At 46.5% G+C, this 27,399-nt stretch overlaps 2 protein-coding genes and 1 pseudogene across 4 annotated transcripts in view; 2 read left to right on the top strand and 1 right to left on the bottom strand.

Annotated features, from left to right (window-relative positions):
* The window catches only part of LOC135907201 (phospholipid-transporting ATPase ABCA3-like), a 314,412-nt gene extending 305,705 nt beyond the window's left edge, over window positions 1–8,707 (top strand). For all 3 annotated transcript variants that reach the window (XM_070525182.1, XM_070525183.1, XM_070525184.1), the window contains one exon: window positions 8,416–8,707. In XM_070525182.1, coding sequence (XP_070381283.1) covers window positions 8,416–8,598 — 183 coding nt within the window. In that variant the 3' untranslated portion in view covers window positions 8,599–8,707. The remainder of the gene's footprint in view (window positions 1–8,415) is intronic.
* Window positions 8,708–15,824: 7,117 nt separating this feature from the next.
* LOC135907223 (uncharacterized) lies at window positions 15,825–19,292 on the top strand (annotated as a pseudogene).
* Window positions 19,293–19,366: 74 nt separating this feature from the next.
* On the bottom strand, window positions 19,367–20,265 carry LOC139049491 (uncharacterized). Its single transcript, XM_070525001.1, has one exon. It carries the CDS (start codon window positions 20,250–20,252, stop codon window positions 19,506–19,508), a length of 747 nt encoding a protein of 248 aa, XP_070381102.1. The 5' UTR covers window positions 20,253–20,265; the 3' UTR covers window positions 19,367–19,505.
* Between the last annotated feature and the right edge of the window lie 7,134 nt (window positions 20,266–27,399).

Genomic DNA, 27,399 nt, shown 5'->3' on the forward strand with positions numbered 1-27,399 from the left:
CTCGTATTGTACAAAACGCTGAAAAAATGAAACATTCGCAGTCACCATCACCGCGAAATATCCTCAATATAAGCAAACTGCACAACGAGCTTCGTGTACATCGATTTCCACAGTGCGTGGAATCCGCATAATCTTCTACACTGGGAAGTTATATGCTTAAGGATTGCGCTCATTAATGCAATAGTTATATTTGAAGTGGGAAAAAGCGGTTGTCAACGGTAAATTTCATTCAATGGCTTCATTCCAATGGCCGTTGCCTGATTGCTGACTTTCTTGGGAAGTCCTCAAAATGGCTTTATTTATAGTGAATTCAGGAAGTTGATGAACGGCAAAAGTACAGAGGCTTGCAGAGGGCCTCACAATATAAAATTACTTCTTGAGCAGCATGGTGAGGGGGCCGTGCTATGGCTTCAACGTCTATCAAAATTCCCTCTAAAATATAAACTGACGCCGAACGAAATGTGGGCACCTTCGGAAAGGTGAAACGTATGGAAATCTCCGGACAGCACTAAGTTAAACATAAAGATAACTTGAAGTAAAAAAAGTCATGACGTACGTTGGCCATGTGGCGAAACTTTGGGACAAATATATTAGCTCTTCAAAGAGTTCAACTGAAACCCGATTGTACGAAATAAGGCGGGAATGAAGAGAGGTGCAATAGGTTCTAAATATACTGAAAGATATCTATAGCGGTGCGACAGCCACCGTAGTGCTCCATAAAGGAAGCAACAAAATCCCAACAAAGAAAGGTGTCAGGCCGGGAGATACGATCTCTCCAATGCTATTCACAGCATGCTTACAGGAGGTATTCAGAGACCTGGATTGGGAAGAATTGGGGATAAGTGTCAATGGAGAATACCTTAGTAACTTGCGATTCGCTGATGATAATGCCTTGCTTAGTAACTCAGGGGACCGATTGCAATGCATGCCCACTGACCTGGAGAGGTAAAGCTGAAGGAAGGATTTAAAGATTAATGTGCAGAAACTAAAGCAAGGTTTAACAGTCTCGGAATAGAAATTCAATTATGATGGGTAGCAAGGCACTTGAAGTGGTATAGGAATACATCTACTTGGGACAGGTAGTGACCGCGGATGCGGATCATGAGACTGAAATAATCCGAAGAATAAGAATGGGCTGGGGTGCGTTTGGAAAGTATTCTCAGATCATGAACAGCAGGTTGCCATTATCCCTCAAGAGAAAAGTGTGTATAACAGCTGTGTATTACCAGTACTCACCTACGGGGCAGAAACCTAGAGGCTTACGAAAAAGGTTTTACTTAAATTGAAGATAAGGCAACGAGCTATGGAAAGAAGAATGATGGGTGTAACGTTAAGGGATAAGAAAAGAGCAGATTGGGTGAGGGAACAAACGCGTGGTAATGACATCTTAGTTAAAATCAAGAAAAAGAAATGGGCATGGGCAGGACATGTAATGAGGCGGGATGATAACCGATGGTCATTAAGAGCTACGGACTGGATTCCAAGGGAAGGGATGCGTCGCAGGGCGCGGCAGAAAGTTAGGTGTGCGGACGAGATTGAGAAGTTTGCAGGAACAACAGGGCCACAATCGGTACATGACTGGGGTAGTTGAAGCAATATGAGAGGCCTTTGCTCTGCAGTGGGCGTAACCTGGCTGATGATGGTGATGGCAATAGGTCCTATGGCCGATGCAAGCGCCCGGAAACTCCCAGGCAACTTCACACAAAAGTGAGATGCTTAGTTAGAGGCATGGGTCTGAAATTTGCGACGCGGTCTCCATCACATAATTTGCAATGCATTCTAGGGTGTCCTTATTCAAAGGCTGATACTGATTTTCGCGCAATGAGGATGCATGTGCCGACGGTCCCCTTCCTCGAACTGCCAAACTTCCTTAATGGTGTCCTCGATAGTCGCACAAGTCTTGAATGAAAGTAAAAGTGAGTAGTTGTGCGCGATGCTCTTGAGTACGTGAGCAGCCTATTGGCGTTCGATATCTGCTAGTCTGCAATGCGGCTATGTCATAAAAGCAGAACGGCCACATGCTAGACAATATGAAGAACAGACTAATACTGCGTGTATTACTGCACAACAGTCATAAACAATGGTCATCTCTCACAAACGGGGATAACCGTGACAGCACAGTGCTTTGACAACTAAAGTAATGTAAATGTCATGTCCAAAGGTCTACCTGGCCCGATGACCAGTAAATGTGACGTGATATTGTGAGCACCTCCGGCTATAGCATGCTAATGGGCGGCGACACAGAAACAGTTCGCACAATTATTTTGTCGCACCTTTTGCCCCAAGGTGCAAAACCACGTTGTTATGCGTCCATCTCAGTATCTAAGCAGATATTTTCTCGATTTGCAGGTGCTACGGTAGCCCATCAGTCCGGAAAGCAAAACTGTGATGGAAATAATACGGGGTATCTTATCGAAACCTATAGGTGAAAATAAAAAGCCGTGCACGACGGCGTCTTTCGTAAACGTTGCGTGACGTTGAGAAATCTTTAGCTCGGTCCTCCTATCTAAATAGACGGAAATTGAGAAATCGTTTTGCTCGGCAAACACAGCACCAAATTCAATGAGGTTTGTCGCATTTAAAATAAAGATTTAAAATATAGTTACTATATATTGTAAATTATTTTTCATATCATCACATTTTTTGTAAAAATTTTTTGTACCTCAGCAATAAAAAAAGATCTCACAATTTCTTCAATTGTGCCTAAAAGTATATCTGAAGCGGACGAAAATTGGTACATTGTACATGTCTCTCAAAAATACCACTAATTTATGAAAATAACTTTTGCGAAATCCTTGTAAACAACGTAACAAACTCACCAAAAATATAAATCTACATATCAACTTTGCCAGCTTTCGCCGCTCTCATGGATGCAGTTTACTGAACTGGGTTAACTATTCTGGGTGCCGAAGTACGAATTTATAGGCTTCGTGGTTCCATGTTTTTTCAATCGTCCCAATTTTGAAAAATTCATTTTAGAACATGCAGAACTAATTTAAAAAATCCGCTTCCAACAGTCAGCAGAGTTTAACATCTTCTTTCAAATGCAACATATTTCATTAGAGCCGGCCGAGTCGTCATTTCAGAAAAGCGTTTCTTCCTCTTACCTGTATTTGAATGGGCGACATCGGAGTTAGGCCCGAGCTAAAGCTGCTGCGAAGTGCTTCCGATGATTATCTGAGCCAGTTCACTCCACAGCATTAAAAACAAAGTAAAAAAAGAAATAACCATGGCTACCTTTCAGGAAGCGTCTGAAAAGCCCTGGATCAATCACCGCGGAGTTTGCTTCGTCGCGAGGAAACGTTTCTAGCATTATAAGTCATTTCCAGCGGACGAGCGGCTACGCTTCATCAAGAACACTGATAACGCTGGCGGGAGAAGCTTTGTGAGGAAGTTCAGTGTGCAAAGATAGCTTTTAATTCTTTGATTTTTGTTATATTTATGTCCCCGTACGTCACCGCGGGAAGTATGAAAAGGTTAAGGTCACTGCGCCACGTTGTGACAATCACGCAGACAAAACCTTGAAGTTTTTAAAAGTTGGATACGAGGACAGTCCGGACGATAAGATCGCTCGTTTGGCTCCAGGTTTCCAGAAGCGTAACGAGGCGGATATGCGGCAGTATGGTAGTAACTTGGCTCCTGGAGGTAGTTACGTTGCATTCGTAATGGTGACCTCAAATGTTAGTGTTCCACACCTGTTTCTTCACTGGGCAGAGGAGCACGTGTGAGACGGTAAAACTGCTGAGTGACCCAGAAAGATATGTCGTTGGTCAATTGTACGCGTCGAATCTCCTCCCCCCGCATGGTCCACATGATAGTCGACGCGACATCGAGTGATGGGCAGTGTCCTACGTTGGCAAATATTGTATCGTTTAGAAGCGGGCGAAATTCTGATCTCATGCTTCTCGACTCTAGGCGCTCGAAAGTGCGTCAGTGGCGTATTACGTCGGCGACTGAGTTGACGGTCTCCTTGCTGATGAGTAAATTGCAAACATCTTTGGCGATTACTTTCAACAGGGGGCCAACTTTGTCCTTCTCTAATATTGCATGTTTGCAAGGATTCAGTATGACTTCTATATCCATGGTGCACCTGTCGCCTGCAACTTGCGCTCTTTGATGGAGCGTCTGCTCTGTTTTCTTGTTCGTGCCGGAATCTTCCAAAACGCTCCTTATTTCCGACGTGAAGCAATCCGACGTTATAAGCAGCGTATATTCGTGGTAATGGAACCTCATGAGCACCGCAGCCCTTCAGAAAAACAACGGTTGAGAACGGATTTACTCCGTCCCGATGGTAGTAGTTGCTCACCCATTTGTAGTGGTTGTGACACTCGTCCACATCCTTTCCTGATTTTGCTCCGAAAGTGAAGGCCTCGATCAGGTGCTGGCTTTGCCTTGTAGTAGCTGCCGCTGAAAATGGTAACGAAGAGTCCGCTAGAGCTCTTACCGTGTGGGTTCTGCCTTCACCTCTTCCCATATCAACCACCAGCAGTACAGCAGGTAGACCAGCAAGGCGGTGGCTTGGCAAAGATCTGGTAGATGAAGAGCCGTGCACTGTGGTCCGGTTATCCAGCCGCCACCAAAGCGATGGTGGATTGCGCGTGGTAGTTTACAGATGAAGGTTAGCAAGGTTGATATATCGGGTAGATAGCCGTTGAAATCCAGTCGCTCATCTCAGATACAATCGTCGTTTTTTGTTAATCTTTTTTTCGCAGCACAACAGTACTATCGTGCGATGAAAAACACAAATTTGAAACAATTTATCAGTGTTTAGCTGCATTTCACATACTCCAGGACGCACGAAACTGTCTTCATTTCCACTTTAATAAAAGTTGCGATAAAAGCGAATTTTTATCTTTGCTCTGCTATAGTACGAAATTTAGTGACCACTAGCATTTGTGACAGGAGAATATATTCGTTGGGAATCGTGTGGTCTTGAGTCTTTATCCTGATTGTCTATACCTTGAGTCTATACCCTATACCTGATTCACTTAATGCAACTCATACGAGCTATATAGCGGCTGCGTGGAAAAATATTTTCGTCTGCAATAATAACAATGCATGAAGGTGCCTGAAAGCTCTCTCGTGGAGAATAAGCAGTTTCGGTTGTTTGTGAGTTGTGGTAGTATCCCCAATAACATGCAATAGGATAAAAATTGTAATTAGGGCATAATACATCTGCAACATCACTTCCACTGGTGCCAGATTGGCCACCTTGCAGAGACAGCAAAAGCTTTTATCAGATACATAGGCAAATCTTTTTACGTGTGTATGTTCCAGTAAACGCTTTGGTGGTACTAAATGCGAAAAGTATCAATCAAGGCAACCATGTACCTTTAGAGCTCTGGAAGTGATTACCAATAGCACACAAATCAATAGTATTGTTCGACCTTGAAATAACGTACCTAATTTGCTTTCGATATAGTAAACAAAAATGTATTTTATTGGAGCGTGCATGCCAAATTACTGAAGTATTTTTTACCACAGCCTCTGCTTTCATTAAAACCACTGCTGTCAATAATATGTTCGCTTCGTCAGCATACTTACCAAGGTATGTTTGATGTTCGGTGTACCTGGTTAATGGTCCGTTACCACGAGTTTTCTTCATCATTTTCACTCGCACCATATATGGTTATCTGAGACGTATGTGTCCGTACGGCAACGTACGATACACCAGATAATAGCACGGTATCCCCGCTTTATTCTTTAATAGATAATTCGTCACTGGTATGCTAAGCTGACATTATGTGCTTGAGCGCCTATGTTCTATATCCCAGGTAACAGGCCAAGTATCCTAGTTTTATTATAAAATCTATCTCTCAGAACCACCATGCTTATCTGGCGCGTATCTGTTCGGTCTGTAATGTTCAGATTACCTGATTAGAGCCCCGTAGCACGATGGGGAGGATGATAGTCCTTTTGTACCTCTTCCTACAACAATTTACACAATGACAGAAATCTTCTCTAAAGGAAACAGTGCCACCTACACGTCGCGTCCCTTCGACTTTATCGCACACAGCGCTGCTCTGAACTCACTTTAGACCAAGCTGCCATACATCACATCAGTTGCACATCGGGAATGTTGAATCTGAAAAGTGGCACGCGTCTGACATGATTCCACATTACCGAAGGAAATACGCGTTTGTCATAAAATCAAAGACATTTTCTGTAAATTGATCCGCGAGCCCGTAATGTCGCTCAAGCCTCTTTCAATACGCAGAGTCCTTAATGTGTAGGTAGACAGTTTTTTATTTCACTTTGGGCATTTTTAATGTACCAATTTGCCTTTTTCTCTGTAAGCCATTACAATTTGTAATGCTAAATTCTTGCACGTGTTCCTGCAAAGCGCCCAAGTCGTGCGTCCACATAAGAACATTCTTACGCAGTAATTCTATTTGAAGGCGCAGATAGCACGACATTGTGATGTTGGACGCTAAATAAGCATAAGGCATTCGGCTGATGGTATTAGCACTACGAACAAAAAGCTTTGTGAAAAGCCTGCGTGGCAGCATGTATGCATGCTTGACCGGTCGGAAATGAGGTTTAACCTATTTCCGCATAATATTTGTAGATTTCTGTTTGATAGCTTTTAACTGCCACTTCATTCCTCTTGATAACCGTTGGTTGGTATGTGCAGAAGTTCAGATATATCTAAACGTCTACAAAAATGAATAACTATGTTTGAGGATATGTCTATCTCGACGCATAATGCTATGGGATTACAAATCAGGGTAAAGGTATGAAAGTTCAGTGCCATATACACGCTTATCAGAAAAAATCCATGTGGACACTGATATCTCCAGGCTCCCAGAGCAAATGCTACCTGATGTTATGCCTCATGGCTTTTTATACTTGATGTACGAAGTGTACAGAAAGATGATTTCTGCTACAAATGTACGAAAATGCGCACGTTGTTTGTAGCATTGCTGAAAACTGCCAGTAATTTTCCCTTTATGACGTCTCGTGAGGTGCTTAAATATGATTACTGATCTTTCCAGTACCTGTCAGTTGCCGTGCGGGAGGATAGAGCTGCGTAATGGTCGTCGAAAGAAACCGAAATTAGGGGTCGAGCACGGCAGTGATAACAGCACTCTTGTTGTATCCGAGGTGGGCAGCAACTCCCAGCAATTATCGTGTATCAACATGAAACAAATGTACCAAACTCAGCTTCCTGAGCGGCGAGTTTTAAAGGATTCGCTTGTTTTCCTGTTCAGACGGTTTTACGGTCTTAGATCAATCGCTCTCTTTCCTTATCAGGCTGTTTATTTAGCGGCAATGAATCGCTAGATTTCGTGTTCAGAGCGTTTGATCACCGGATGTGGATAGCTTGCTTTCCTTTTCATACTGTTTAATGGCCTGCGATCAATCGTTTTCATTCTTATTCACACGATTTCATGGCCTCATATCAATCGCTTGCTATCCAATTCAGGTTCTTGATGGCCTGAGATGAATTGTTTGCTTTCCTGTTAAGGCTGTCTGATGGCCTGAGATGAATCGCTTGATATCCTATCCAGACTGTTTGATGACCTGAGATGAATCGCTTGCTTTTCTATATCTTTGATGGCCTGAGGTGAATCGCTTCTTTCCAACTCAACCTGTTTGAGAGCGCAATGACCGCGGATAACTTGCTGCAGGCTTGAAGCGAAAGATATGAACGTAGATGTTCTCCACATCCGTTTCTGTGCCAAGCAGTCGGACCGCGTTAGACAGTCTCCTTGGTTTCTTGGAGCAGATACTGGAATGGGCCGTAGAATCACGTGTAATAGGTTCACATTTACAAAGCCGAGGAAGACAAAAGCAGAAAATAAGTCATAATTAGCGCTCAGTGTTGAAAACACCGTGTTTAGGTTTTCACTTCTTCCTTATGCTAACAGATTTGAATAGGTGAAGTTTTTAGAAGCGCTTTCTTTCTTGCGCGCTCTGTAGATTTCTGCCAGTTGTCACAGAAAGCTGCCCGCGAATATGAAATCCCGTGGGCGCGGTTACGTGTTGTTTTTTGTGTGTAGTGGGCATGTGTACCTTGCTGTAAACGCACTATTTTAACATTTCTAGCGATTAGGTGCAAATGCCCGATTGACGCCTTGACAACTTGAACAGCAGGTAATGAGTATGTTGCCTAATTTTAATTACTTCATTGACTGTGACCCACTAACCAACGTCAACTGGTGGGTTTTCACCAAAATTTTGAACATTCACTTGGTAGTATTCGTGTAGAATAATCATCTTTATTTTTTTTGAACATTTTGCTGCATAACACCGACACCGTCTATGGTATCACGTAGGTGTCTTACGAAATTATCGCACGTCGGGGTTAAGAGTCTATGGTTTTTCTCACGATGGCAATGGTAACATTTCTGTTTCATTTTTGTGCGTGGTGCCGGCACCTGGTATGTGAACGCCTGTTTTCTTGCCGTCCAGAATCTGCTCGGCTACCACCTGATGGAGCGAATGCGTTGGAGCAAGCTGTTCACCAAGGTGGGGCAACTCCAGCAAAATTTCCCCCTTGAACACGTCCTGGTCGGGGAGAACACCCTCGAAGACATCTTCTTGAACTTTGCCAGATTGCAGGGATCTGCCTCTCTTCCTGGCGCTTTCGCTTAACTAGACGTTGGTAAGAGAGTGTTGAGCAGCAGGGCCACGTCCAGCTTTTAGACGCAACTCCGGCTGTTGCAAGTTGCTTCGCGAGGCAAGCAATAAAGGCCTTTCTGACATGGAACGCTTTGAGTTGGATAATTTTTTCGCACAGCTTATGAACACAGGCCATCGAAGCCTGATTGAAACATGGAATGATGAAATAAGGAATAAAAGACTGAAAGGAGTCTAGGCGATAAAAGACGCAAAGAGAAAAACTAATTTGGGATGCGTTAGTGTATTACCTTTCCGCAATAACAGACTGGTCATGCTTACCACAAGAAGATGCAGCAGGAACGAAGCAAGGACGAAAGTCAGGAGGTGACGCCGCCTTGATACTCTCGCACTAGCACGCCGTGACGTCACAGATTTGTCTGTTGCGGATGTCCGTTGCGGCCTAGTAAAACTTGCATCGGTCAGAATGGACTGCGTCATATTCTTAAAATGGGGAACAGTTGCAAGAACGTGTACAAGTTTAATGAGCGCGTAAAAAGTTTCAAGAACGCACACTGAACCACGATGGCCGAAATGGGAAAAAAGGATTCTTCGCAATCCGCGATTTGACGCTGAGGTATCGGCCCTCAGGCTCTGGCTCAATATTCAAAAATAAACGTTTAGCCGTTATTTTCTTTTATTTACCGGCGAAATACCGCCAAATGAGCGATACTAGGGTTCTTGGAAAATACTTTATCAATCGTAACTGGCCCACAGTTTGCCTTTACTGGCCCTTTATGGTTGTCGCCATTGCATGAGCCACATTTAGTGCGAAATCAACATGCTGCACTAAATTTGGTGGTACAGATTCGTGACAGGATATATGAGGACTAGTTATATGTTGTCTAATGTGTTGCAACGTGCCTCAGGCGAAGAGGTTTATTGCTGGGCCACTTGAGGCCTGCTGCAATGTGAGTCATTTTCGTACAATAAAAACATTTATATTCTGCAGAAAACATTAGGAATGAGTCAAGTTTCCTCCACTTGCCGTTGACTCTTAAAGAAAAACTTCTTGCAAGTATATTGTAAAAGTAACAAATTACATGTGATTCATTGCAGTTAGGATAATGTTTGTCAAAAGGAACCCTAAAACGGTTTTTGCCCTACTGAATACAGCTTAGATACAGGGAGTGTCACTCAGAGAATGGTTTCCAACAAGAAAACAATGTTAGCGTGATCAGTTAAAAGAGCTGCAGGTGAATAAACATTACTTCTTTCTCAAACCTGAAATCTCAACTCTCATTTTGTGCGGCCATGGCTACGTCACGTCTTCTTCGTGCAAAAGGTCGTGAGGTGACGCGAGTGTTTTATACTTTCGATGTATTCGAATCGAGTGTGTTCCCACGTCTCTTTCAGGCGCAGTTTTTCACATCTTATGGCATCGTATGAACCAACATCGTACGAACACACCGCTCCGATCTCGGATGCCACGTTGTGGTGATAGCGACCTCAAATTATTGTTGACGTGTAGCGCTCGCATTTTTGACAGTTTGCAGTCGCTACAGTTTACGGCGAGTGCCATCGGACCCCTGCAGTCGTAGCTCCAGCGCCGATTAGTCATCTCTAGCGGTGGCGCGACCATGTTTACAGGCAGCAGCTGCTGCAGCAGCAATGCCAGCATCTTTATAGGTGACATGGATAGATAACACGTCGGTTTGCTTTGTTCTGGAATACCCATATTTCGACAGAGAGCTGACGTTCTCGACCTTAGCCGCTGTGGCTGTGTGTGCAAATCGCAAAACTTGGGAGTGCCGTCTAGTGCAGCAGTGTTTATAGCGATGCTGCTATCCGAGGTTGTAGCCGACTTTATTCGAAGAGCCGGCATGGTTCAGAGTTCCGGCCGTTGCTTTTCTGATATGTCGGAGAAGCAATGTCCCGAAGTCTGGACCCAGTAGGTTTGTCCAAGAAAGACCGCAATATGCTGGCTTTTCATGCTACATTGTAGCGCAACGCTAAATGTATGGAATTGTGCAGCCGCAGGCCGCCATTTTCGTGACCAATAAATTGTTTTCGCAAGATTTTCACGACCATCAGGGTACAGTTTGGTAAAAATAAGCCTACAGGAGCACAAAGTGCTTTCCTTGCTAAACTATGTATAATGTCTTATTAAGCGAATTGCTTACATGGTTGAAGTGCTCACAAGAACCCAATCTATTTGACATAACGTGGAATAAAAAAAGTGCAGGAATTGGTGTTGAGCAAATAACGCGTATTTTCAAGCGACATAAAAATGAGGCACAGTCAGAACTTTCATGTCTCGCTTAGCTGACCGTATATTGTTCACCTAGCTGTATATATAGGTCACCTTCTCCAGCGATACAACAATGGGATCTTCTGAGAAGGCTTGCTGTCGCTACCTTGAGCAACGTCGGTTAAATGCTGCGGCAGGCTTGAGCTATCTTCTCGTAAGGCTTCTGGAGTTGTCGTTTCTGTCGTGCACAGGTGATCTGTAATAAAGCCCCACAAGGAAAAGTCAAGAGGGTTGACGTCGGGTGACCTTGCCGGCCACATGACAGGTAGGTGTTTTTCTATCCTTTGCCCTGGAAAGGTTGTGACATCGCGTCAATCTGGGCTAGTGGCATGTTGCAGCAAAACTCTTCAACCAGGCCTTTGAGGAACTCAGTCACATACCTCTTGCCGGTCAGAGTGTCGTTAAAAAATATTTGGCCAATGATTGTGCTGTGATATATTCCGCACCAATCTTTAAAGGACCACTGATATTGGTGGTGGGAGATCCAGTGGGGATTTTACTCACTCTAACAGTGTGCGTTGTGGATATTTACTTGGCACTTTCGGGAAAAGTTCGCCTCGTCAGTCCAGAGTACTTTGGTGAGAAAGTAAGAACGCTGCTCCTCCCGAATAGGAATCCAAGTCGCAAAGTCGAATCTATTTTGGAGGTACTTTGACTCCAGGCATTGATGCAACCGCAGATGATAGGGGTGCAGTTGAGCTGTTTTCAAAATCCTCCAGGCAGTTGGGTTGGACACACCGAGCTGTGCGCTCACACTACGCGTGCTAGCGTTCGGATTAGCTGCCATTCAAGACAAAACGTTGTAGAGAACCTCATTATTTATGACTGAAGCTCTCTGCCTCTTGTGAAGCGGCGGTTTGCTTCAGCCACTCGTACGTATTGAATATTGTCACCGGTCTCGGTCACGTACCGGGGTGCCAGCTTCTCAATATTCTTGCAGCGTGCCGTCTCTGCCCGCCTGCAACTCCTACGGCAAGGACCATGTCTGCTTTTTCCTCCTTGAAAAAATAAAAAAACGGCATCACGAAATGCCTCGCGCTTGAACAGCCGATGCACGATAGTCTGTTTATAGTGGTCTGGAACTACTACCAACCCCCGTAAGGCAAATGCTAGTTTCGGCTTCATGGAACATGCGCTCTTCAAGCGGTCGCCGGACATCCTAGCATTTTTATTCCTCTTTTTGTGAATTTTAAATCGCGCGACGCGCGCGAAGTCGTTGCCTTCGTGCGTCCGTTGAGGTCACCTCCGCTCACCCTTGCCACTCGCTCAGCGACATAAAAATTCGGATCGCACTTCGTCATCTGGGCCGCTATCTTGTACACGTTCGAAAAGCCGACGTTCGATTTCGCCTCACGCGATTCTACTAGATTGGCCTAGGCCACGATATCGGCGCAGCCTGGACAATCGCGCGAGGTGAAATCGAACGTCGGCTTTTCGAACGTGTAGAAGATAGCGGCCTAAGTCAGCCAACCATTTAGAGCATTAGACAAGGATGGTTGAATCGAGGCATCGCACATGTTTCGCGGCTGTGTGGTATTCTAACACCGGGAATCCCAGTTCAGCAAAGTTTTTCAGATTTATTAATGACAGCCGGTAAGCACAATTATTTGACTTGAAATGGGATTTATTGCAGCTCGTTCGAGGGAGCGTAGGTAGCTCTAGATCACGAGTCCTAGCGCTTCGCATCAATGGCCCGAGCTCGGGTCTCGCGCCGCAGCGGTGGCAGTCCGCACTGTGCCACATGCATATTACCCACTACCCCTGCCCCCGCGGCGAAGAGGAGCCATCCTGGCGACCTAAGGTGATGATACGATAAAGGGGTCGTGGTATGGCTTCAGGCTGCTGACGTGAACGGCTCGCGGCCATGGTGGCGCCATTGACGAATTCACACGCTTACACAGGTCAATGACATCTTCGATGTAACTTGTGAACGTTTCACTGTGATGTTGCGCGCGCCCCCGTAAGCGTTGTTCTGCGCGAAGCTTGCGCACTGCGGGGCGCCCGAACACTTCTGCGAAACTTGTCTTAAATGTACTGCGCGTTGTGAAATCGTGTTCACGGTTTCGGAACCAGAGGGTCGCGACGCCGGTTGAGTAAAACAGCACGTTGTGCAACTTGGTGACATCATCCCACTTGTTATGCTGGCTCACCCGTTCCTAATATGACAACCAGTCCTCCACGTCATGATCATCGGTGCCGCTAAAGATGGCAGGATCACGCTGGCGCAATGCACCGGAAACGATGATCGTGCGAGGTTGTGGTGCATCTTCCTGGGTGGTTTCGTCAGGCATGGTCGCAGCAGTCGGTAGCGTGCGGCTTCGGAGTTACCAAGGTTACCCCGCACCTCCTCCAAATGAAATGGGATTTATTGCAGCTCGTTCGAGGGATCGCAGGTAGCTCTAGATCGCGAGTCCTAGCGCTTCGCATCAACGGCCCGAGCTCGGGTCTCGCACCGCAGCGGTGGCAGTCCGTACTGTGCCGCATGCATATTACCCACTACAGACTTTATTTTTTGAGCAGGTATCCATTTTGCACAGATAGACCAGTACTGTGCAAGGCTCAGTGGACTGATATAGAAGCAGTGTCGCTCGTTCCATTCGCCATGACGGCAGCCCATCTTCATGCTGTCGGTAAAATACTTGTACTGAAAGGCTTCAGGGCGTGTTTGCTGGGCTATAAATTTTGTGCACTCTTTGTCGATACATACAACCAAGGCTTAAGTAAAGAAAACAAAAGGCAGCTGTGATATTTGATCAAATTTCAAGACCAATGATGGCAAAAAGATGAACGCATGTAGTTTCTTCTTGGGTTTTGATGCACCGTTATTAAGATATCGTGCCGAAGAAGGTTGAAGCTCTCTATTTCATCTGAATTTCGGAGCGTAGATGGTACCGTATGCTCTGTTACCTTGTTGCTTTATGTACAGCTTGGCTGTGCGGAAGTTTTCGAACTCCTGTATTACAGACGAGAGGCAGTGTTATACGTTTTGCCGGCAAAAATGTATTTGATAATATCATTACCACAAGTATAGAGTATTTCATGCTCAATAGGTGCGAAGTGGTAATACCCTTTGCAACGTAGAGTTCTATTAAGTTTCTTCTTCTGAATTGTTGGTTTCCTTGCGTTGCGGTTCTGTAAAAATGTGCTAATACTCGCCGTGCTTTTCTTTATATATGAATATGAGGCAAAGTATAACGACAGGGAGATTATATTCGCTTCTAAGCGCTATGGAAATATGCGGCCTCATTCAGCATGTAGTTAAAATAATGAGAGTAATTATAGGCTACTTCCTGTTCGTGCACATGCATGCGGCCAGTTTAAAATTATGTGGGTCCACACGTGTGATACTGTCAATGAAATACATGTATCGCACTTTACCTTCTTTCTGTACGCCATAAAATGTGTCGCCGTCATAAGATATGTGATAGTCAAGTTCCGTGTCAGCAGCTCATGTTGGTTAATTTTCGCATTGGTTTGGATCTTCTGGAATCGATGTTCGCTGATTATGTACAAGTTTCAGTTGCGAATGAAAATTGCTTCTGCAGAGTGACGATTTCGCACTGTGCGTAGGACAGCTTTTTTCCAGTACGGACTATGTGAATAAAAACAATACCGTAAAGCTTTTACTTGTGGTGAGTTTTGGGTGACTGAGAAATCGGCCAGCTTTAGTTGGTCCACCTCCCAACACGCTAACAAAATTTACGATTGATAGTGCCAGGAAGTTAGTTTTTTAACACTACCCCCCTCCCGCCCTATATCTTTGGTCTAGTTGAACTGTAGCCCTGAATTCCATCAAGCGTTAGAAATTTCAAAGCGACTAGTTTCACGAAATGCCGATATGTAATATTTTACCTGCGAATATTGGTATTTAACAATGGCTTGCTAAATAGATAATTTTCATTATACTCGCTTGACACTGGTGTGTACGAGCGCTGTCCCAGGGCTTTAAAAGATGAACAGAAGCTTCCAGCATAAACGCGACAGAAAAAAAAGCGTTTCGTAAACGCGGCACACTTCAGCGGGTTCGGCTCCACGTTTTGGCCAATGTCACTTATGTCAGCCTATTGCTCGGTGAGCTCTCTTCTTTCTTCTTCTTTTCCCGTTTCTGTTATTGACAGTTACGCCATTCTGACGTTCGCCTGGGTACTTTCTTCATTACTCTTTATCTTGGCCTCATGAGTGCCGCTGGCACCTCAGAAAAACAATTAAACAACCAGCAAGTCGCCAGCCCAGTTAACTCCAAGCCTGCAATTCAACTGGTTTCTGTCTCGTTGAAAACACCTCGCCATCTCACTCCCCTATTGACTTCCACAGCTTCGATATCGTTCTCTCTGCAGTTACGCCATATAGGCTTATTGGCGGACGCACTCGCTATTTGTACGTTAGCGTCAGGTAAAGGTACCTCTGGCATTGTGCTGTGTGCCAGTCAGCACCATACGGGATATCTAACGCAAACCTGCACCCTTTGCCAAATGCTGCACTATTCCCGTCCATTTTTTATGTTTAGCACGTCCTCATTTAGCCAACCTGCTACTACTGCAAGGTTGCGTTCCTGTGCACTATGCGTGAGCTTTTTTCTAACTTGCTCCGTGACAGAGCCTAATCTTTACTCAGGAAATGTGCCTACCGCAGCTTTTTGTCGTCTCTCACCCGCTACACAATCGCCTCTGAGCACCTAGCCACATTTCATTCTGCACTGATTATCGCCCTTTCACTTCCTCCTACTGTGCAGGCCTCTCCCTGTCTCTGCTGACATAGTGTAGCTTGATATTGTAATATTTTTTAGGCAGAGGCACCCCTCGACAGGAGTGGGCACGTTTATTAAAGGGGCTCCACGGCAATGCTTGAGAACCTTAGCGTCTGTGGCAGTCAAGGGGCAGCGCGGAACTCCGCCCCGTTAAGTGGATGGGGAGGACTTCTTTGCGAGTATGGGAGTTAGCGTGCTTCTGCAATGGACGTACGTTTTGCGAGAATGCTGCAAAGTCTTAATTGAAAGTTTGTTTAGTGGGAGAGTATGAAGGCTCATCTGACATTCCAACGAGTGACTTCCCTCAACGAGAAAATGCGATTAGCACTGGAAGTGCGTAGTTACGCCGTGCCGTCATGAGTGGTGCACATTTCGAATATCCTCTATTTTTTCTCTATTTTTTTCTACCCGTAGATATATTCTCATAAAATTTATGGCTCCAGAGCGTAAGAGCGCTCCAGTGTTGTTGCTGCTGCGTCAATGCATGGTTAATGCCATGCCTCGTATTCCGCAAGACGCCTTGTTGTCTTGCAGCGAGCTATCTCCTCTTCTTTGTCATTCCTGTATAACTTGAATATGTCTGAGTACAAAAAGATTAGGACAGTCAATATGAGATATTTAGTAGCACGATTTATTAGAAGGAAGATGTGATAAAATGGCAATGAATTAATGAAGTAGTTGAATATTGATACAATAGACCCTTTTCCTAATTCAGTCTGGCAACATTGACACAGGAGGCTCCACGTGCTGTTACTCTATTACTCTATGAGTTGTCCACCATTAGTTGGTCAGCACGAGTGGTGCGGTGTGTTCGCTGGTCGCTAGGTTGACGCACAGCAGCAGCATGTCGTGGTCCAAGAGCCTCGCTGTCATACCGAAAAGCCTTGATATAAGCAAAATAGAGGCGTATCGCACGTCGAAAAGCGTCGGGAACCGCAATGCACTACGCAGCCACAAGTTCGTCGCAGAAAGCTACGTCCAATGCTCGACGATTGAAACACGTTCATTCACAACGCAGTAAGTATCCTCGCTATCATTTTCTTTTCGCTTGCTTGCTAGCGTTTTTGTTGTTAAACGATACAACGACCGTTCATAAGGCACACAGGCTGATTCACATGCGTTTGCGAAGTGATATGTTGCCGTGCAGAAGGATAACGTGTCGCCCGATATGACAGCTTTAATGAATGCGTTTATGCTGGCGCCAGCAGAAGTTAACTTGTCCTTCTTACTTCGATGCAGTGATTCCACGCTCGTGCGCGTACGTGCTAAGTGCTTCAGGAGCCAAAAGAAGACAGCAACACCATATGCCGTGACCGCCCTGCTGACGCACGATGGTTTTGTGAAAGAGTGTACACGCGAGTGCGCTGCTAGAGAAAACGGCACATGTCACCATGTCATGGGACTGTTGAAAGTCCTTGTGCTACTTCTTGATAACGGGTATGCAGAGGCTCCGCCGGAAATGTCATGTACGGAACTGCCACAAATCTGGAGGAGGCCCCGGGGGCACAAAATACCGGCTTCTAGCGTCGACGAAATTGACTGGAGAGCGGCACGGCCAGACGGTCTTTCTTACCCGCTCCAATCGCGTCTTTATGAAGCCAGGAAAAGACCGAGGAGTGTAGATGATGTTCAGAAAGCCGCGAGGCAGTTCGCAAGAGAGATGGCTGCACATACTGCGAGTCCACTTGTGGAGCACTGGCAGTCTGCAACGCTAAAGAAAGCAGACAGTTTGTTTGGCGAGACGTGTGAAGGCAGCCTCTTGTGGAGTCAGAAACCACTTGTACCACATGACTTCACCACCTATTTATGCCCAGAAATTCAGGTTGGGGTGACTACAGAGTTGACACCCATGCAGCCAGCATTTTTTTACAGAACCCTTAAACACTGTTGTGTCGTGCGTGGGCCTGCCACCAATGCAGCAGGCTGTAATCGAGGCAAGCACATACATGCATGTAGCATGCCGGCATTTAGCATGGAATAAAGCACAGGAATCATGAGAACCTTGTGCACACCTTTCGCTTCTTTGTCTTCGACCTATGTAGCATACTCTTGCTACGTGCTGCATAACTTGTGTTAACTAACCCACTTCGTCACGTTTATAACGCTTTTGCTTATTAGCAACCAAACATAATATTTACAAAGTTATGTTGACTGTGGTTATGTCTTTCTGTGCGTTAACTCTAACATGTGTTGCAAACTTACACGCAGGCTTTCGTGTGCCGTCTGTTGATGTAGCTCACCAGGTTGAACAGACCTCTTGCGAGCAGAGCCTATTCATAGCATACATGTAGCATGAAATGAAGCCAGAAAATACAATAACATTGTGCACGACTTCCAAGTAATCCTCGTGTGTTTTTCAACGTGTGCTCTTGCTACTCACTATATACCTTACGTATGCTAACTAACCTACATTTTCATAACACTATTTCTTCTGCTTAGCAACCAAACAGTTTTATTAGTTTACAAAACTATGCTGACTCTGTTATGTCCGCTTTCTGGGTGTTAACTCTAACATGTGCTGCACCCTTATATGCAGGCTCTCATGCTGTCCGTTGATGAAGCTCGCCAGCTTGAGCAGACCTCTCGCCAGCAGAGCCAAAGTGCGACATGGAAAGCTGCTCGCAAAAACCGCTTGACTGCTTCCAATTTTGGTGTTGCTGTTACACGTGAGAATTGGACAGAGAAAGGCCTGCAGAACCTCACCGCAGACCGAGATATGTCTAGAGTCAGGGCCATCCAGTAGGTACGGGTCCAAAAACATTTTCTTGGCCAAGTTAGTTCACAACAAAGTGAAAACTATAGCACAAGAAGACAAAGTGTACAGGCGAGGCACTTCCTTGTTTACATCTGCTATGGATAATCTTGCTTCCAGTGAATCACGGTGGCTACAAGTGATTGGCACTAATGAATGTTATTAGCAGATTACACATGTGCACCTGTTGTCACACATTGATCAGAAACCTTGGAAATGGGAGTAGCTTTGCACACTATTGTCAATCAAGCTTTTAGTCGTGGGTACAGGTTGGTCTTTAATAAATATCATTTTATTAACCTGTGCTCCTCAACATCGTTACAATATTAGCATGTGTATATACACCGTATGTACTGCCTAACGTGGATTGTATCACAGAATGCAAGTAAAAGACAGAACTTGCATCATGGTATTTCTTTTTCAGGTACGGAGTTTCAAGCGAAGCCATGGCTGTTCAAAAATGTGAAACAACCCTCCGAACCTTCCGGCACAATATTCAGACCTTCCACTGCGGCCTTATTGTGGATCCCACGTGCCCATGGCTCGGTGCATCGCCTGATCGCGTGGTGTGGGACCCAGAGGAACCGAATCCTCATGGTATTGTCGAAGTTAAGTGCCCATATTCAATGAAAGACTTGAAAATACCAAGCACTCATGGCTCGTGCCTTGTGAAAGATAGCCACGGCACGTACAGGCTAAACCGCACCCACCATTACTATTACCAGGTGCTTGGACAGATGGCCCTTTCAGGGCTTACTTGGGCTGACTTTGTCATGTATGCTCCACAGTTTCTAGTTGTCGAATGAATTCGATTCATTGAAAGTGAATGGCAGAAATGGAAAAATAGGTTGGACAGCTTTTATTTTTCCACACTTCTGCCGTACTTGGCAAAAACATGCATTACGAACAGTGGATGTTGAATTCAAGAGATTACGAAATGAATGAGCATTTATGTATTTATTAATAAAGTTGTGATACTATTGAAAGTGCCTTGTATCCTTTTCTTGTAACGAGTATTGAAGCCATGTGCTCATTGCTTTGGCCATGCTAGCTTGGCAGTCACTGCGAAGGTTATGTAGTACTGAACTGACACCTTGCACATCACTGCAGCAAGATTGTTGCTGCTGCAGATCCTAGGTTGCTATTAAAGGACTTTGAAGATTGCTTAAGAATGCACACAATGCGCAAATTTCATTAATGATCGGTGCAACTGACAGTGGAATGGGCCTGTCGAAAATATGAAATGCCTCAATACGTTGAATGCGCCGCTCGACATGTATTCTGAGACTTGCAATGTCCTCTGTTTGTCTAATTTCTTCTTCAGTAAAGTGCTGTCTCCGAAGGAAAGGGGGAATGTTCAACGCAACTCCTTTTGCACTGAGCAGGTCCTGTATCTTAAAGCCCTTGTCGGCCATTACCGAGTCGCCAGGCTCAAACTCGAGTTTTAAAAACCCGCTTTTTTCAACGAGCTCTTTGTCTGACACCGACCCTGTAAATAATTTTGACAGAAACGTGATCGTTCCATCAGGTGAAATAACAACCGAACCCTTCATTGTATTAGTTGACTTGTAGGTTGAGTAGGTCGCCGACTGAAGGACCAGAGAGCTTGGAACTTCGCATCTCACTTCTGTCGCGTCGATAATGGCTCTTGTTGATGGGTATCGCTCTTTAAAAATGGCTGGCATAGCCTTGTCAACCTTGTCTCTGCTTAGCCAAAGGTCCATCTGGCCAACCTGCAAATAAATAAAGCTGATCCATGTGGTACATATTCTGGATACTGTAGCAATGGACACCCTGAACCTGTAGGCAAGGTCCCTTTCGAAAAGCCCAAGGCGCAACCTGACGAGAACAAGAAAAAGCTGGTCCTTAGCCGTCAGCATGTGCGGCCTCCCTGCATTACTTGATGAACTTGAATAGCTCCTAGACCATACTTTTATATTTTCCCCACACTCACCCGGGTTTATCAAACGGAAGAAGCACATGAATGATTCAAAGTTTGAAAGCCCAGTATAGAAACTAATGTCCTCAGGGCTGTCCTTAAAGCATTCGACAGAAAATTGCCTGCTTTTATGCCGATCAAGCTTTTTGTTTTCCATATTAAGTATTTCACACTCTCTTTGAGCTTTATAAAGCACATCTTTTGCTGACTTCACCTCTTTCGTTCTAATTTCCAAGTCGCTCTCCAGTTGTTGTGTACGCACTTGAAATAGAGAGAGCTGCGTCTCGAGCTCAGGCACTCGCTCTGCATTTGCTTTCGCAGACTTCACCTCTTCGATCCTACCTTCTAAGTCGCTTTCCAGTTGGTGTATGCGCATTTGGAGCACAGAAAGCTGCTTCTCGAGCTCCAACACTCTAACTGCACATGCACAATCACACACTTCGTGGTCTCGGACGCGGGTCACACTGGCCGGCTTTGAAGCACTTGCACACTCTGTGGCGTCCATAGTTTCAACAGCTGTTGAAGAATCCCGCGACGCGGCGACATCACTACTAGGAGAAAGCGGTGGTTGTGACGCAAACCCGGAGCTGCTAGCCTGGCCGATGGCGGAAAGCAGTTTTACTTTCGCGACACACTGTTGTCGTTCTTTCGGTTTTTTTCTTGCTGGTGGCTTGGGTTTTCCAAAGGCAAACAGGCTCGGCACGGCGTCAACCCGGAGGTAACGCCGATCGCCGACTACATTCGGCAAGTAGCTGTCGGTGGTGAAGTGATTCGAGCACACCTTTGTGTGCTTCGTCACGACAAAAAGCTTTCCTTCATCGCGCTTAATAGCTACAAGCCATTTCTTCTTCAGATGCGGATCCTTCGGAAAGCAGAAGAACGACACCTGTAAGACGATAAAAGCGACGTAAGGCGCGCGCATGAGACGCAACAAACAGTAAACGAAATGTATACACACGCATACTTGCCTTCGAGCCATTGTCGTCCAGAACGCCTCGCTGGTTGCAAAGCGGCACGCAGCAATGCACAGGCATGTTACCAAATGCCGAGGAGAACCGGATTTAACGGAAATTCGTCAGGCAGGCAGATGAAAACTTAGGCGCTCAGTATAGCTTTCCTTGCCGGTCCGCTTCATCAGTGCGCGGAGACGCCGACTTCGCCCAGCTAATGGCGCCGATCTCACAGTCGCTGTCGTCCTCAATAGGTGGCGCTGAATTCCGAAACCGCCCTATTGCATATGGCTCAGTGAATGTGAACCATGTCCGCCCGCGAAAGGCAGCCACCGAAGAAACAGGCGAAGCACGCCTAGTAGTAATGAAGTCACATTTTTTTATCAACGTAGAACGCTACTACTGCGGCCACTTATATATTGCCTGCTAGACATGACGCAGCAGCAACACAAAAAGGGTAGTGCTGCTTGGGGGCGCTGCATTTCAGCAACTTTAACATTGTATCGCTGCTCCCTTGTTAAGGTATATGCTTGATCACTGATTTTTGAGTTCTTGTGCTACGGCGCAAGTTTGAAGTGCAAGGTGCAGCCATGACAGGGTTCTTCACGGCGCAGCTACTTCCAGATACACTTCCCGGCGATTGTCTCTTATGTAGCACGTCGGGTGCTGCTGGCAAATGGCTGGTTCTTTCTCTTGAAGCACATCCGGGACAGCTGGAGAATGGATGGGCGGCTGCGTCAGTTGAGGAGAAGCTTCTGCTCCAACAGAACGAAATGGCGCTGTCCGCGCAAGGCGCAAGTGGTCATTGTGTCTGCTCCATGTCCAACCGTCTTGACAAAGGACATTGGCCGATGGTGGACTGACATCGGAAACACTGGCAGGTACCCATGGTGCACCTGTTGCGGAGGTTTTTCGCATACACTTTATCTCCTGGTTGGAGTATTGGAGCCTGCCGGGACCCTCTGTCAGCATTCAACTTTGGTTTCATTTGTTTTAAGAGCACCGATGCTTTTAGCCTAGGCCACAGAACATCCAGAGGAGCTTGAACATTCTCCCCATTAGGAGCGTACATGGTGGCCGACCAGTTGCTTCGTGTGGGGTTCTCCGATAATGAAATAAGAACCTGGAAATCTGTGTTTTGATGTTCGCAGAGCCAGACATCTTGAGTTTGTTCTTTACGCTCTGTGCCACTCGTTCTGCTGCACCGTTGGAGGCGGGGTTATATGGTGGCACAAGCACGCGGCGTATTCTGTTTCGAGTTAGGAACTCAATGTACTGTGCACTGGTAAATGCATTGCTATTGTGAGAAACTATTACGTCAGGCAGGCCGTGCTGAGCGAACGCAATTTTTAGGGCATAAATGATAGCTTCTGCAGTTGTAGATGACGCAGTGAAAACTTTATGCTCTTCAAGAAAGCATCCAGATGACTAAGAACGTGTCTCCTAGAAAAGGTCCCTCAAAATCCTTGTGAAGAAGTGACGAGGGTCGGCGTGGAAACGGCCATGGCGTCTGTGGGACTGGCTACGCAGCCCGTTGTTGATGATGGCACGTGGCGCAGCTGTTCACACTGTTGGCAATGTGATTGTCTATGCCTGGTCACCAGACATGGCTCCTGGTAATCATTTTGCTTCTTTCAATACCGGGGTGATTGGCGTGAAGTACTCCAAGTAGATGGGCCTGCAGTGATTTGGGAACCACGACTCGTGACCCCCATAGACCACCTTGTGTTCTCAAGGGGGGGTTCAAGCGATGGGATGGAACTCGAAACGAAGGGTCAGCGAAGCCCGAAGCAACAGACTTTCCGAGCTGTGTTCATCCACTGCACCTATTTCGCAGTCGTCAAGTAACCGCCTTGTGCGTGCACACTGTAGAAGAAGAAGATGCCGCTACAGCTTCGCCTTCAGAAGTCTACGACATGTGGCAAATTAACTACGCCGAACCACCTCCACCTTTCGCCGTTACCGTTGGCGTTTGCCGCAAGCCGCTCCGCATGAAACTGGACATGGGGCAAGCGTCTCCGTCATTGCCAAGTCGCGACTTCTACAGCTTCTGCCCTCGGTTAATGGGCAGCCGTCGTAATTGTTTCTGCGAGGCGATTCCGGGGAACTAAAAAATGTTGAAGGCAAAGCTGATCTCCTTGTGAAGTTTCATGGCAAGGAGGCGGATCTACCCATTTTTCTGACCGGGGGCAGTTCACCTACTCTGCTAGGGCGCAACTGGATGCGCGAGCTGGGCATCGACATCTCCAGTGTTGAAGTAAATATACATGCACTTTCTTACATCAAACACCTAGTCCAACACTTCGCAGAGGTGTTTGAAGAAGGTCTTGGCAGGTTCAAAAGTGGTAAAGCGTCATTACATGTTCCTTCAGATACCCCACCCCAGTTCTTCAAGCCACGCCTCCTGCCATATGCCTTGACAGATGGAGTCACACAAGGAATATAACGATTAATAAATGATGCCATCCTTGTTTCAGTGAAAACATCAAGGTGGGCTGTACGTATTGTGCCTGTGGTAAAAAAATATGGGAGCATCAGAATCTGTGGAGAGTTTAGTGTCACAATCAACCCAGTAGCGACAGTGGACAAATATCCAATTCCAAGGATTGGGTACCTGCGGACTTTGCTTGCAGGGGGTGAGAAATTCACAAAATTGGCATAATGAAACGCGTATCAGCAAGTAGTTCTTGATGAGGCCTGCAGAGAGTACGTCACAGTTTCAACTCACATGCGTTGTTGCTGTACACTTGCTTGCCTTTTGGGGTGTCGTCAGCTCCTGCTATATTTCAACGTGAGATGGAGAAGTTGCTGAGAGGACTACCACATTTGGCTGTCTATTTCAACGACATTCTTATCACAGGTGCTAATGGTGCTGAGCATTTCAACAACCTTCGTGGTGTGCTTCACAAGCTTCAAGAATGTGGCCTCAAAGTGAAACTCGACACGTGTAATTCCTTCGCTCCACAAGTAGAGTATCTTGGGCACATCATGAAGAAGGAATGCCTTTCCTAGAACGTCGAACAGTGGTTGCAATTCTGCATGCCCTTGTGCCAAAAGACGTGAACTTCAGAGTTTCTCGGGACTTGTCAATGTTTATCGGTGTTTTTGCCTAATCTTTCTGAACTTCTTTCTCCCCTGCACTCTCTTCTTTGTGATGGAAAGAAATGGGAGTGGGGGCAGGATCAGCAAGATGCATTCACATCCTGCAAGCACCTGGTGACCTCAGCTCCAGTTTTCATTTCCGCACTGACAGGCCTGTGTGTCTCAGCTGTGACGCATCACCTTATGGCATAGGTGCAGTTCTGGGCCACAAAGATGCTGATGGCCGAGAACAACCGATTGCTTTTGCATCACGGAGCTTGTCAAAACCAGAACGAAGTTACAATCAACCTGACAGGGAAGCCCTGGCAATCGTGCTTGGTGTTGATTGGTTCCACCAGTATTTGAGGAGCGTACTCCTGGTTCAAAACACGTGAGAACGCTTCGTCAGGTACCGTTAAGCACTACCAGCTAGGCAGGCGGTTGGTGGCCCCTCCTCACCCCATGCTGAAACGTGGCCAGGCAGTCGTCTGGCGGTAACAAACACAAACCTTCCCCAGTCCGGTGCGATTGCAGCAAATTTTCCCCGCGTAATATCCGACTGTTCTTTGCAAAATTTGTCAGGAAATTAGAGCGACGCTGTGACACATGTTGTGGGAGCGTCGTGTTACATCAGCTACAATGGCAGTAGCTCCTGAGGCTCTTGCGTCGAAGTGGGCCGCCGCTCTGCGCTGCTCCAACCTCAAGACACAAGAGTGGGCTATCCAGCAAGCCCGAGAGGCGGCGACGAGGCAAGGCCTCAAAGTCCCCTCATGGGAGACCTGAGCCCGGGTCGTCAAATTTGCCGGATTCAAAATAAAGTTGTTTCCATCCATCCATATCATTTGAAGCATGCACTGACCATAAGCCCCTTCTCGGACTGCTGGGTGCCAACAAGCTTGTCCCTGTGCAAGCATCAACAAAATTAGTCAAGTGGGCTCTCAAGCTATCTGCGTACAAGTACGCACTTGTATACATATCCTGTAAGAGAGCTTCGCCCTGCTGATGCTCTCAGCAGACTGCCACTACCTAACGACAGCACCGCACTGCCTGACGCTGCCGAGATTTTCATGTCGGAGGAGGCCTATCCACCACTTCTTTCACCTGCTGTGGTGGCCCGAGCCACCAGGAACGATCCAGTTCTGGGTCACATTGTGCATTTCGTATTGAAAGGAGAGAGCCTCCAAGCTGGGCCAGAGCGGAACCCTTTCAATACATGAAGCTCAGAAATCAGTCTCCATGAAGGCTGCCCACTGGGGGGCTCATTAGTCGTGGTTCCCAAATCACTGCAGGCCGACGTACTTGGAGTACTTAACGTCATGCCTGGTGGAGAGGCATAGATAATGACATTGGCAGCAGTGTGAAAACCTGCGCAACGTGCCATGATAAACAACGGGCTGCGGAGCAGGTCCCACAGACGGCATGGCCGCTTCCGCACCGACCCTCGTCACAGCTTCACGTTGATTTTGCGGGACCATTTCTAGGAGACACGTTCTTAGATAACGCGGATGCTTTTTCAAAGTGGATAGAAGTTTTCCCTGTGTCATGCACATCTGCAGAAGCTACCATTTCTGCTCTGAAAATTGCGTTCGCTTAGCACGGCCTGCCTGACGTAATAGTTCCTGACAATGGCCCTGTGTTTACCAGTGCACAGTACCTTGAGTTCCTAACTCGAAACGGAATACGCCGCATGCTTGTGCCACCGTATCACCCCGCCTCCAACGGTGCAGCAGAACGAGTGGTACAGAGTGTAAAGAACAAACTCAAGATGTCTGGCTCTGCGAACATCAAAACAGAGATTTCCAGGTTCTTATTTCATTATCGGAGAACCCCACATGAAGTAACTGGTCGGCCACCATGTGAGCTCCTAATGGGGAGAATGTTCAAGACTCCTCTGAATGTTCTGTGGCCTAGCCTACAAGCATCGGTGCTCTTAAAACAAATGAAACCAAAGTTGAATGCTGACAGAGGGTCCCGGCAGGCTCCAAAAGGAGGACGCTTAAGCTTCGCCTTCAAGAGTGGAACGCGACAGCGCTCCCGTCGACTCGCCAAGGGGTGTAAGACAATGGGCTACTGCGCAGCGACTACGCGCCCCGCATCGGACGCGGTGAGCGTCGAGCAACGCCGCGTTCGGCGCGGCAACGAAAGGTGCGTCTGAATAAGCGACGCACGCCTGAGCCTGAGAAACAGCTGGTTTCTAAGGCAACACCGCATTCACCAGAGGCGCTTTTGTACCGCTTTGAAGATACCAGTTTCAGGACGAACAGCCAACATGGTATCCTGTACTTAATGACCTAGTGTCATTAAAACGTTTTTAGCAATGTCGCGTCACCAAGCTACTGGTTGGCGCTTTTAACATTTTTGTGTTGTCACATTGGAAATAAAGAAACTCGGAAACTCGTGGCTGAGTGGTAGCGTATCCGTCTCACACACCGGAGACCCTGGTTCGATTCCCACTCAGCCCATCTTGCAAGCTGTTTTCTATTCATAAAGTGACTGCTGGGATTTATCGCTCACGGCCAATGCCACCGACGCCGACACCGACGACACTGCCTTTTCCGCGACACGAGCTCCTTAACGCTGCCGCGTTAATACTCCAACCAGGAGATAAAGTGAATGCGAGAAACCTCCGCAACAGGTGCACCATGGGTACCTGCCAGTGTTTCCGATGTCAGTCCACCATCCGCCAATGTCCTTTGTCAAGACCGTTGGACATGGAGCCGACACAATGACCACTTGCGCCTTGCGCGGACAGCGCCATTTCGTTCTGTTGGAGCAGAAGCTTCTTCTCAACTGGAGCAGCCGCCCATCCATTCTCCAGCTGTCCCGGGTGTGCTTCAAGAGAATGAACCAGCCATTTGCCAGCAGCACCCGACGTGCTACATAAGGGACTATCGCCGGGAAGTGTATCTGGAAGTAGCTGCGCCGTGAAGAACCCTGTCATGGCTGCACCTTGCACTCCAAAGTTGCGCCGTAGCACAAGAACTCGAAAATCAGTGATCAAGTACTTCCCGTAGCATATATCTTAACATGGAAGCAGCGATACAATGTTAAAGTTGC

This window comes from Dermacentor albipictus, chromosome 9, assembly GCF_038994185.2.
Source record: "Dermacentor albipictus isolate Rhodes 1998 colony chromosome 9, USDA_Dalb.pri_finalv2, whole genome shotgun sequence".
Taxonomy (NCBI): Eukaryota; Metazoa; Arthropoda; class Arachnida; order Ixodida; family Ixodidae; genus Dermacentor; species Dermacentor albipictus.